The sequence below is a fragment of the Helicoverpa armigera genome, chromosome 1 (genome assembly GCF_030705265.1).
Source record: "Helicoverpa armigera isolate CAAS_96S chromosome 1, ASM3070526v1, whole genome shotgun sequence".
Taxonomy (NCBI): domain Eukaryota; kingdom Metazoa; phylum Arthropoda; class Insecta; order Lepidoptera; family Noctuidae; genus Helicoverpa; species Helicoverpa armigera.
The window spans coordinates 4,355,489-4,368,415 of record NC_087120.1 but is presented as its reverse complement, the minus strand read 5'-3'; the positions used below and the strand labels follow the sequence as shown (position 1 = coordinate 4,368,415).

The 12,927-nt window shown below is 34.9% G+C and overlaps 1 protein-coding gene across 1 annotated transcript; it reads left to right on the top strand.

Moving 5' to 3' along the window:
- The first annotated feature begins 789 nt into the window (after window positions 1-789).
- Window positions 790-12,610, top strand: LOC110373025 (histamine H2 receptor). The gene is made up of 4 exons (XM_021330114.3): window positions 790-975; window positions 9,562-9,754; window positions 10,187-10,356; window positions 10,948-12,610. Exons 2-4 carry the CDS (start codon window positions 9,565-9,567, stop codon window positions 11,650-11,652), a joined length of 1,065 nt encoding a protein of 354 aa, XP_021185789.2. The 5' UTR covers window positions 790-975; window positions 9,562-9,564; the 3' UTR covers window positions 11,653-12,610.
- Window positions 12,611-12,927: the final 317 nt, after the last annotated feature.

Sequence of the window (12,927 nt, the reverse complement as noted above, 5' to 3'; positions counted from 1 at the left end):
TACCCCTGTATCTTCATTGCTTTAGTTAAAATGCTGGTAAGTTAAAATATTTGTACATTATAACTACTAACAACAAATAAATTGAATCTACTATTAGCGCTTTCAAGAAAGTAGGTAGATATCTGCTTAATTATCTATGTAATTACCGTCAAAAAAATGTATGATTTGCTACGGACCTGTTGCTAATCCACATATTGTAGAGATTGCGAAAATATCCTAAAACATAAATTAAACCAACTCCTTTATAATCTCATTACTAAGAAATGCATCATCTTTTTCAGTAAACAAATTAAAAATACACAGGTATTAGCGTAATGCAACTTTTGTTCGGTGTGAACTTTCCGCCGGTGTACAAAGCCCGCCAATTACAATGTTGTTGCATTAGCGTGGTCTTTGTTATAAAATCGCAGTATCAAGTTATATAAGCAAAAGCTTCAAAAGAAATTTAACCCCCGTGAAGCCAGACAGCCCTTTTAACTGTTAACATACTTGACAAAGGATTTCGTCATATAAACTGTCTGTTTTATGTCCGTCACATCTGTCGTCATCCGTCTCCGTGTCGCCATTACTAGCACGAAGATCGTCTGAAAGCCTGCGCAAAGGGATGAAACTACCCACGGCGCAGCATCGCACCCACTCTCCACAACCCCTCCTCACCTTGCAATAAAACCGAATGCACGTCCCAATCATTTTTATTGTGCCCTCTCGGCTGGTGCGAGACACCCGGTAGTTCGCGAGTACCGCACAGCTACTGAGTGAACTTCCAGACTCAAATATAACTCCTATTTAATTTTCCAAAAAATATTCATTTGAACTCTCATCTTTGATTCTCATTTGCAATATATTTTGATTTTTAGTCGAGTTGCACTTTGCAACTGGCTTTAAAGTGTTAGTTTAAAAGTTTTGTAAAGTTTTCCGAATCGGTTAAATTTTACGAGTTTTTCTTCGATGCGCTGAGTTCTTCGGAGTTTAGCAGTAAGTAAACAAAGCTTTCTTTTATTTTTTTAAGTATGAATTTTGAATGTGGAGGAATGAAGAGTGTGAGAATGAGTTTGAGTTTTTATAATTTTATTACGGCGTCTTTACTGATTGATTTTATGACTTTAGTGGAGTTTTCGGAGGTTTTTTAATAGTTTTTTCTAGCTGTCTGCCAATTTCCGTGCTACGTGGTTACATTATTGTGTTCCGGACTCCGGTGAAACTTCGATATTAGGATAAGATGTTTTATTTTCAGTTTTCGGCGGCTGGAGATTACACAACAAATATACATTAGGTATATTTTTTTTACTTTTCAACTTTTTAATGTACTTTTATGTGGGATTAAAATTTAATTATATGGAAAAATATTAAGTTGAAAGTTATAGTAAGTTACTTTTACCTCACATAAACGGGGATCTTACGCAAAAAGTTAGGAACTATTGGACCTTGATAAATTAAATAAAAAATTACATGATTTCGTAGAGAGGAGAGTAGAAAGGAGTAGAGAGGAGAATAGAGAGTAGAATAGAGAGGGAGAGAGAGAGGGAGAGATAGAGGGAGAGAGAGAGGAGAAAAGAGAGGAATCAGATCAGATCAGGATCAGATCAATCAATCAATCAGGATCATCAAATCGCGGATCATCAATCGATAAGATCAAATCAGGATGAAAATGAATCAAAATCGAAGAGATGAAAAGGGAGAATGAGAGGAGAAGAAAGAGAGGAAAGTGAGGAAGAAGAGAAAGTGAAAGATGGAAGAAGAGAGAAGGGAATAAAGGAAATAAGAGGTGAAAGAAGGTGGTTTTATTAAATAAATAAATAATACCTAAATTTTTGTTCAGTGTTCGTTTCCGTTTGCTCATTAAATTACCTTTATTTCATGTAATTATCAGAAATTAAATTTGTATAATATGATGTATTTATTTAACCGTCGTAAATAAAGAAAATTATGAACAAAAAAAATATATATTAATGTATGTTTTTTTTTTCCATATGTATTAGTTTACCTATAAGTATTGTAATTTTAACTATTTATGTATCGTATTTGCTATGGGCCTTAGTTGCCTGATGTAAAGGAATAATAAATAAAAAAAAATGGGATTCATGAAAAATCTTCTTTAAAAAATAACTATCATTTTTGTTAACTTTCTTTGGAACTCTTGAAAAATTCTGAGTTCCAAGCCTATACGAGTCCCAGTCACTCTGGCTAGTGAAAACCACAATCCCTAATTAATTTTTTGAAGTGTAATTGCTTTCAAAAAAATATATCGATGTCGACACAAAAAGTCGATACCCCAGTCGTTGAAATTTTGAAATTGCACTCTATCCTACACTGAGTACACTTTTGTATCCTCAAAAAGAAACCCTTTTTACTTTACCAAAAACTTCAAGTCTACCATCAAAAATGTCAAAATGACACCCAAATCGACTATCTCCAAAACTCAAAGTCAATTCCCACAGTTTTCCATAATCTGCTGAAATTGCATTTTTACGTCTGAGTATCCTTATGTATCCTCAAAAAGATCCTCATTTACTTAAGCCAAAACTCCCAAAAATGTTACCTTTTTTACTTTACCCAAACCTTCGAGTCTATCGTCAAAAGACCTCAATCTAAGTCTACTCTCAAAAGTTGTCAATCTTGTAATCACTATCCCTAACTTATCCAAAACTCCGCTCTTTGACACATAAAAATTACATAAAGCACGTATTAAGAGCCTTAAAATCTCTCAAAACGATACCCATTTCAATTTGCTCAACACCCTATTTTCACCTCGCTCCCATAAAAATCTGTCACCAAACTCAATCCTAAATCGACGAACTTATATCGACATCGACAGAAAAAGAACACTGTATTTGATATGTTAAAATTGCCGTACAAACTACCCTTATGAATCCTCAAAAAGATACCTCTTTTACTTTACCCATAATCTTTAAGTCAAAAGGCCTCAATCTCGTAACCAATATCCCTTACTTTAAAATTACACCCAAAACGACTATCTCCAAAATCCAAAGTCGCACCATATTTGACCTAAAAAAATATATTAAACACCCTTTACAACTCTTAAAACCATACCCATTTCAAATTGCTCAAAAACTCGATTTCGACAACTTCGATCCCGTAAAAGTATCTCCAATTAAATTCTGTTAAAATTCAAAAAATAGCCTTCATCGACCTATGTACACCTGAAAACCTCAAAAAGACTTAAAACTCGTCTTAAAAGGCACATCTCCTCACCTAAAAAGTTATGCCCACAATTTTTGCCATATCACACTCAAAACACAAAAAATCAAGTCCGCCAATCTCGATGACTATATAGGTCACATTTTCATACATAGGTACATTTAAATTTTCTTAAAACCTCATCAACTTTTTCTTACTCAAAAATCGAATGTGCTATCTTGGATTAGTAAAATGATCTAAAAGTTTTTAGTTTCTCCCTCTATTAAAGTTTAAGTTCCGTTATCTTAGATCGCTCAAGAATTTCAATGTCGAGGCTGCCATGTGATTGGAAGGTCAAATATTACGAACTTGCATCTGTTAAATCTGAAAATCTGAAAGAAGATTCACAATTTTTAATCTCAAAAAGTTATGTCTAAACAGCGCGTATAAAAAAGATCATCACATAAAAACCAAATTCAATATCCATATCGATTGACAAAAAAAATCGATTCCGCCATCTTGGATTTGTTAAAAGACTCGTCTTTGGGTATTCATTTCCGTATAATGTAAGTTATTGTTGTAACAAATTAGGCGTCTAGTAACCGACCTTTCAAAAACCTTTCCTTTAAATTAGATCGATTTATTAAAAAATAGCAATGTACTCCAGAACCGTCACTCAACATTCTCGAGCCATAGCCGAGGCTGTGCTAGTATCCGGGCCTCCGCCACTATTTTGGGAACCAACCATTCAAACAAATGACACCTGATCTTCATTTTAAGCTGGAATGAAATGAACGGAATTGCGGAAACGTTTGACGGGACTTCATGCATTGACATTCGGCATAACACTGCCCACCTTCATTAGTAGTTATTCGAGATATCTCACAGTTATGTGTTCGATAGATGCATCAATGCGACAAAATTACAAGAGGTGAAAGTGAAAACCAATTTGAAACAAGCTTCGGTGTGGTAGATCATACAAAATATCGTCAGCTATCATAAAGAGACGAGTCAGGTAGAGCATTTTAACTAGGAATAGGGTTTCAAACAACCAACTGATGGAAGTTCGTAGAAAAGCTGTACACGATCAAACGTTGGATTGCAACTCTAAAAAAATGTTGATGGTGCTTGCAGATTGCTGTTGACTTTCAAAGAGTTTGATGGGAACGAACCTTTTTTGGCGTTTGCTAACGCAGAGAGTATTTTGCAAAACTCTGATTGCGTGTGGAGGGCAAAAGAGTTATTTTTGGAAAAAGCTCTCCCTAAAAAAAAAATGATAAGTTTTACAAGGCAGCAAAGCAATGAGATGCCTCAGGCAACTGGTTGAACTAGCTGTTAATCAAACGGCTAGCTCTTTGACTGAGCAAAGTTTAAAAAAATGAACCCCATAAAAGCGAAAAAAAAAAGTTATCTGATCACTACAAAATAGATCAAAATAAAAATGTCTACAATAAAGTCCTGGGCACCATAATTCATAGCAAAAATTATTGCATAGTAACAATTGTAAAGTAATTGTAAGTTAACCACCCGTGCGGAGTTGTGTATCGAAGTCATTAATCGTCTAGTTTCTGGATTGCGATGCTTGTAATTATTTTTTAATCCATTAAAAATATTCAATTCAATTTCATATAGGCGCCTGTATAAAATGAATGCATTTGATACAGTCATATTACGAAACCATTTAATTTGTGTCAATCCAATAAATTGGAAATATATAATCCAATAGGATGATTGGATTTTAACAATATTGCATTTAAATTTTTGCTCCTGTCAACAAAGACTCATATTGTACACGGATATTATGTACAACGCTTTGATAAATTGTAGCTTTCAGTAAATTAATACACAAGAACAGAAGAAAATTATTGAAAATTCTTACCAAATAAATACACTATTATAATATTAGGTTAGTGAATTTTCGGCTTTGTGATCGCAGACATAATTAAAAGAAACCCCGACTTTAACAATGCACGACTAAAGAATATAAACATTTCACAATTAATTTTTACTTTGAATCTTTGTCATATCAAAGGCGTGATTAATTATCTTTTATATAGCGGCCAAGTTAATAACGTTGATCATGAAATTTATTTGCCTACAGTGTTATTTGGGTGAATAGTTTCCGACAAACGCCTTACATCTGGCCGTACTAACGTCAAACTCCCATAAAACTGGACAATAAATGGGGAACAAACATAAATACGCTATTGTTAGGGGAAAAAATCAATGGAATATCGACCTTAGATCTATGGCAATAAAGCAGTAAATAATTTTCGTGGGGTGTACTTTTTTCCCGGAACGTTTTAATTTCGCACGGACTCGTCTAGTGTGCGACCATTGGCGACCATATCGCTATGGTGTTATTCCCGTTTATTACAACTCATTTGAATTTCGAATGTAATTTGTTGCGTTTGAGGAGTCAGCTTACTCATCAGTGACAGCAGCTCACAGGTTTATATTGACGTTTTTATCGTATTACTTACACCATCACCAAATTAAACATACACGGTAAACTAGCTACGGTAAATAGCCTCTTCTCTATAATAATAAAATAATGACTCTTTCACCTTATACCATCAAGATCGTGCTTTAATAATCTTATTAAAAAATATATTTTCCATTTTGATTCTATAAAAGCGCCACCACGTAGTAAATTCGAACTGTTAATTCAGTTACCGATTTCGGAAAACACATTTTTTAAAAGCTTTGTCAAACTCAAAACTGATTTTGCAACTAAAAGATTGATAAATCTATGAGTCTTTTATTCACAAATAAATTACAACTGCTTAATTACTAATATAGAAGTTATTTTAACATTGTATTATATCGAATGGGGTCAACTGAACGAACTTTCCTTCAGCTTTTCATGAGCGCTCTGAAACTAAGAGTTTCGTAATAAGTTTTCTAGATGGCGGTACGGTACGTCAACGAACGAAGGAAATAACTCTCATCTATCATTTTTCTTTAAAAACTCTATCACCGAGTGAAAAGTCGGAAAAATTGCGAAAATCTCGTCATTTTTAACATATTTTGTAGATATAAAAAGTTAAGCAAGACTTATAAGTACATTTTGCAAAGCTTATGAAAATTACTTGACATCTAATTTTAATATCTAACGGTCTCGCTAAAGCCTTTTAAAATGATGTCACAATTTCATGGAATAAATAATTTTATTTGAGACATAAAATATTTTATACATCAAAGGCATTTTAATTAAAGTAGACGCTGCCGTTCCGTTTATCCTCAAGAATATAAAGATGTGCATAAATTGCTTCCAGGTAGCTTGAGATTATTATTACTAAGTAGATCTAGCTTTGATTTGACCTCATCTTACTTGGAAGGAAATCAGGTCACCAACTCTGTATGTAACAGAAGTCATAGAAAGGATACGATAAAATTATACTGTTCAGAAAAGGCAGCCTTTAGAAAACATTTTTCTAAAGTTACGACAAATTAATAAAAACTGTTGCAGGTGACTTTTTAGTATTGTTGCCAACCAGTAATATAGGTCACCTGACACTACGTGAAAATATTTTTGCTTCTAACAAAGTTCGGATTGAAATAAGGTTGATATGCGAAGCTGGGGGAAGCTAAATGAAAATAAAAACAACTGTCGAGGGTAAACTTGAGTCATGAAACTGATTTCTGTATTCGTTTAGTTGCGATGCTGCGTTTAGTTCAAGTCCGCCATTTGTTGAAGTGTTTGCTAGAGAATCCGATAGATGGCGCTGAGACACAGGGTAACAGTATAAAAGGCGATTGTTTTGAAGCCCCGGGGAAGACTTGTTGACTGTATTGTTTTCCAAACTTTTGTAAACATGTAACATGATAATATGTTATGTGAAAAAGTACCTTGTTCTCATTAGCTCTCGAGTAGTCTAGAAATATAAATAGTTTTTTTTTGTTATTACCACAATAATCGTAATATCCAATGACCATAAAATATTCCATTTATAAATATGTACTTTTTATGTATCTGTCTGACTATGACACATTTTGAGTGTTTATGTTTCAGTAATTATATTTTTATATCACAGTCATAAAATCAATAATTACTAGCCAAATTACTGACATTTTTGAGGATAATTTTTGACGTTTTTGGACATATGCGCGTGCGCATATCTTGATATACAGACTTAGAAATAATTCCTGAATACATTTTTTTTGCCAAAATTCACAGCCAAAAAGCGCAAATGCCTAATTTACAGTAATCACCATAAAAATGACTTAAACATAATATTAAATTCTGCATTTTATCTTCAAGGTTTTTCTAAATAATACCTAAAACTAAAAAGCATTAAAAAATCGTCGTAGCGTAATTTTTACTTACATACTTACCTAGCCTTTTCCTAACTATCGAATGTTTGGTTCATCAGACCTCCTCAACCCAATTACCCGGGCAAACCAATACCCCAAGTAAGACTGGTTGTCAGACTTCTGACTATCCATAACGACTGCCAAAGAAGTTAAAAGAAGCTGATTTCAAAGTTTCACTATCCGACATCCTCAACCCAATTACCCGGGCAAACCAATACCCCTTGGTAAGACTGGTGTCAGACTAACTGGCTTCTGAATACCCATAACGACTGCCAAAGAAGTTCAAATGACAGCCGGTCTCAAAGTTTTGCTATCCTTTTACAAAATGATCTTACCTTTAATATGATATACAGCTGAGTTATTTTTAGAAATAGGAATATAGGTCATTCATGAGCTAGTTCAGAATCTGGGGCGTGACACACTGACTTGTAGGGATATAGTGAGCACCTAGCTTTATTGGAACCTACATATAGGGGGATCAGAAAAACGAAGATTAATCTTTAAGCCCTCACTTTGGATGCAAATTTTTGTCGTAGGAAATCCTTTGTTCGAATTTGAATATGCATTTTTATTACTAGTATTTTTTTTGTTAACTATAAACTATAAACTTTAACGTAATTGTCAAATAGGTGCTAGATTTCTATAAAAAAAGTTGCAGATTTTCAAATTACATTGCAATAAATAATTCAAGCTCAAACTCAAAATTATTTATTCAATCTCGGCTCTTTGAACGTCAACAATTTACAAAAGATAGATATAATATATAGATAATAATAGAAAGACACACCCTTCACCACTTCTTATGAGTTTTTGCTGGGAAGTAGCAACAAACTCCCCAGGAACACACGCCTGTCTGTAGATTAGAAGAACCTTTAAACACTGTACCTATAAACTACTTAAAATCAAGAAGATAAAATATAAAAATAACATTGAAAGAGAACAATTTGTAAAATTACATGGAATCACACTTACCTGTAATGAGCACTAGCTTAGATTAAATCGCAATAAAGAGCCACCTTTGCCTTTGTTGCCCGGGACAGTTTCCCTCTGAATTTTCCATTTTATTGTGTAAATGGACTTAGCTTGACCCGGCCAATGGCCTGGTTTGCCCCGGTTTGAGCCGGTTTGATCTGGTTTGCCCGGCTGTTTTATTAACTCTGAATTTCAGAGAGCTTTGGAGTTTTCGGAATATTGTATCGTAGTTTGAATAGTTTCAGCTCGTGTTCCATATATGCGAATTTCAGCGGTATTTGTTACTATTTGATGAACGCTTATTAAATGCTGTTCTGTAACCGATGTTTAGATTCCGATGTATGTTTTGTTTTGTTTATACTGCAAAGAGATTACTTTGGCTTTCGTGTTTGAAATACTGTTGGTGCTGACTCTGTCGATTTATCTACCTAATTGAAGCATGGACGTCATTTATTACTAATAGTAACTAGGTTTTATGATTAGTTTTCCTTTGTTTTAATATTTAGATACTTATAATGTTTACTGATTGCAATCAAATTGCAAGCAATGGTGTTTGACCATTGAGATTTTATATCCCGGAACAGAATATCCTTAATTAAACAATTAAATAAATAATACTTTTAATTAATATTATATTTAATGAATATTATGGTAAAGTTATTTATTTAACTAAAGATAAATGAAGATATTCTGTAGTGAATGCTAAGTTGATACTGAAATGTTTCCTTTTCGACGCGACCTGCGCGTTGAAGTCTTTCGTAGGGAAGGACCGAGCAGTCGATTTGACAAGAAATAATAATACTTTTTGAGTGTACGTTTTACTCGTTTTTTTCACGTTTTTTTTTCACTTTTTTACGTAGGTAGAGCGTACGTATATCGATATATGAAAACTACCGCTAAGGAATCGGTTTCAAGCGTGTCTTACTTTGTGTCTCAAAATATGATTTATTAATTTTCTGTGATTTTTTTCGGGTATGAAATAACTTCTAAGACTAACATTTCTTTTTTTACAAATACGTGATAGAGTCTAGATTCCAATCTTTGATTTCTTGGACTCTGTCCCCGATGTCAGTAGATTATTTAAAAAATTGCAAAGTAATATAAGTGGTACTAACAAATTCCTCTTGTTCGCAGACCATGAGGAACTTCACGTTCCCGATAAACAACTACGGAAACTTCAACCGCAGCATCTCGCCCATCACGCTGGACGCCGAGTGGTCGACTCTCAGTCGGCTCCTATTCATCTTAATCAGCTCTATAGCGGGCACCTTTCTTAACGGCTTTTTTATCTCATCCTTCTTTATAGAGCATTCTCTGAAACGGCTCGGTGAGTCTCTTTGCTTTGCCGCAGCGAATATTATGAGCTATAAATGTGCTTGCAATACTAACTGTTCAGGGGCCCGATTCTACTAATTTTACTTAAGCGACATACGATTCACATCCGACTGAGATCCAATCACGACTCAATTACGATTGAGGCGTATGTGGCATCCCGCAATTTTTTCTTTTAAAAAACGTTTTTATCAGTTTCTGTGATTCATTATTGTCTGCAAATTATTTTCGTTTGCAATATGATTGTAGAGCAAACTACCATATAGACCAATCGCAAACCAATCGAATGCCATTGGAATACGATTTGTCTTATATTAGTAGCAGAATGCCCGCTAAGGTTAAAACTGCTATTGCGATTCAATTATTAATATTAGCAGAATCGGGTCCCTGGTAGACCACGGTTTTGATGACGTCACCTTGTCTTCAGGTAATGTGTACCACGCTTGTGTGGGGATCTGCGATCTGTTGATCACGTCAGCCGTGATGCCGGCCGCCGTAGTAGTGCTGCTGTCTGGTGAATGGGATCTGCTGGAAGTCTGCAAGGGCATGCAGTTCGTGACCATCGCTGCGACTTACTGCCACAGCGTGTTCTTTGCTGTAAGTATATTTGTTACTTTAAGAGTACCCGGATACTGCAAATTGAGCAGTCAGCCGACAGTTGACCCAAAGGTTGGCAATTGTTTTTTTTTTTTTTTTTAAGAAAATTTTGATCCCTATTTCTTTTCAGTTGGTTTGATATCTTATTTTTGTTATGATGATCTGTGAGTCCGAACAAACTATCGACCGACTAAAAGTTTGCAGTATGTGGGTACTCTAAAACTCGTTTATTATTAAGTTAAGGATTTCTACTAAGTCTTGTGTGCAAAGCGAAGTTTCAAGTAGATAGATTTTTAATGAAACAGCACAAACGCGAAAGAAACGTTTAGCTGCTAGCGTGCTAGAAATATTCTGCTGAGTTTAGTATTGCGAATTTAATAGTTGTTACTGCACACACATTAAACATTCTTAGAAATCTTATTCCTATAAAGTTTGAATGAATAAATGTAGGTACATACCCGAACCTGTCAAATTTTACCAATCGAACATGAACCTTCCACTTTTGCGATAAGGTTGAAATCTCTTGAAGCAATTTGACAGAATGGTGTCTGTACTTACAAGTCTCGCGCTCTAACAACATTTGTTCCACAGTTTGTGACGGCCGAGACGTACGTGCGAGTGGTCCACGGGCCGCGATGTTACGACGCGTTCCTACAGATGGGTATCGGTCTGGTCGCCATTCTCATCTACCTGTTCGGCTTCCTTCTCGCTGCCGTCGGCGTCTACAGCGGATTCGATTACGACTATTGCGAGCGACGTCACCATGGCAACTTGTACTTCCGCGTCATCACCTCCCTTTCGGTTCATGGCGTGACCTGCGTTCTTACGATCTACTTCTTGATAGCCTCCGCCATTAACATCCGATGCCTCTCCCGCTTGCAAGCTCAGTACAAGAGATCCCAGCAGTACGACCGCGACTTCAACATGATCCATTTGAACATGGCCGCTTACGTCCTCTACATGACGTGTTGGATCCCGTACATCGTGACGGTCTACAAGTACCCCGACGCTTACGATGGTCTATACTACCACTCGGCTTGGATTGGCGCATACCGCTCTATGATCAACGGTTTACTATACAGTGCTATGAACGCGAACTTCCGTCAGGCATTTTCCCAGCTCTTCGTTTACTGCTGCTGCAAGAACAGCCTCTCTGCCCCGTTCCGAAGCCGCCACCGACGCAATCTTGATTACTCTACGCCATCTGGTGAAGTCAGGGTCCATGTCATGCACAAGGCCATTGCCCCTAGCAGCCCCTCACGACCTGGCACCTCTCGCGACACTCAGGAATTATGAGTATTTACCTACACTTGCCAGTATGTCATGGGCTTTCTTAAGCACTAGAGCGTATTTCACTATCCCGATCCTCAAAGACTTAACGCGCCTTTTAATTAAAATATACTTCTATTTGTTAGGGCGTTAAGTTTTTGATGATCTCGGCGCTCTAATGACAACTGACCATCGACGAAGTCGCATCATCTGCGCAACGACAACCATTGATTAACATTCTCTTTGACGTTCATGTTCAATTTCTTGGAATCTCAGTGTTGACTGTGCGTAGTAGTTGGTTCTTCTTAGAGTCACTATCCCACCTTTTGTAAATAAATCTTCATGACATTTTAATTATATATATACAGTTGTTAACCCCTATATATTGAAATTTGACTAAAATTTATTTCACTGTGCCTACCTACGAATTTTATAAATACCTTGTATCTACTTTTATTTTGATACTGTACCTATATCCCTAACTTTTACTACGAATTTACAACGGTACTTTACAGTTTTTATCCTAATATTAATTATTATAAGCATTTTACATAACAACGTACGGGCTAGCTTTGGGGTACTCACAGTGTTTTCAAAATTGATGTTTTTTTTATACTTTACAATTTTAATGTGGTGAATTTGGTTGTAAGTGAAAAAAATTATATTTATTGTTTTATAAGTATAAATATTTATTGTTATTATTAAGTTTGCACCGATTGCAATAAGCGGTCGGTTTTTTTATTAAGTTACCAAAAAGTCACCATTACGTGTACCTAATTAAATTTTAAATCACGCACAATTATTTATATTATTGTAAGTTAAAGATATTACTTTATTTATGATGTTTTTGTTATGTAGATTATTAACGTGACTAAACAGTTCGTAATAGTATATTTGTTACAAATATATATGAGAAATAAAAAATATATATCTATAGGTTAATATTTTCCAAACTGTTTTCAAATTCAAGTGTTTTATTCCCAAAGATTGTCAAACCTATACATATGTATATTTTAATTATCTTTCCGTCCCATAAGTGATTTTAAGTGTTACGTATGAAAAGTGAATGTTTTATGAATCGATCGTATATATTTATATTGAATAGCATTATATTATTATATAAACAGATATATATTTCAAAAGGATGGGGAATTATCTACAAGCCCGTCCGAAAGTTGTTATCTTTACAAATATACATTTGCGTAAAGAACGATTTTGTTGCATTTAACGAAGTATATAAATATACGTTTATATTTATTTCAACGATTTAAAGAATCTAAATTTATCTAAAAAAAATATTAT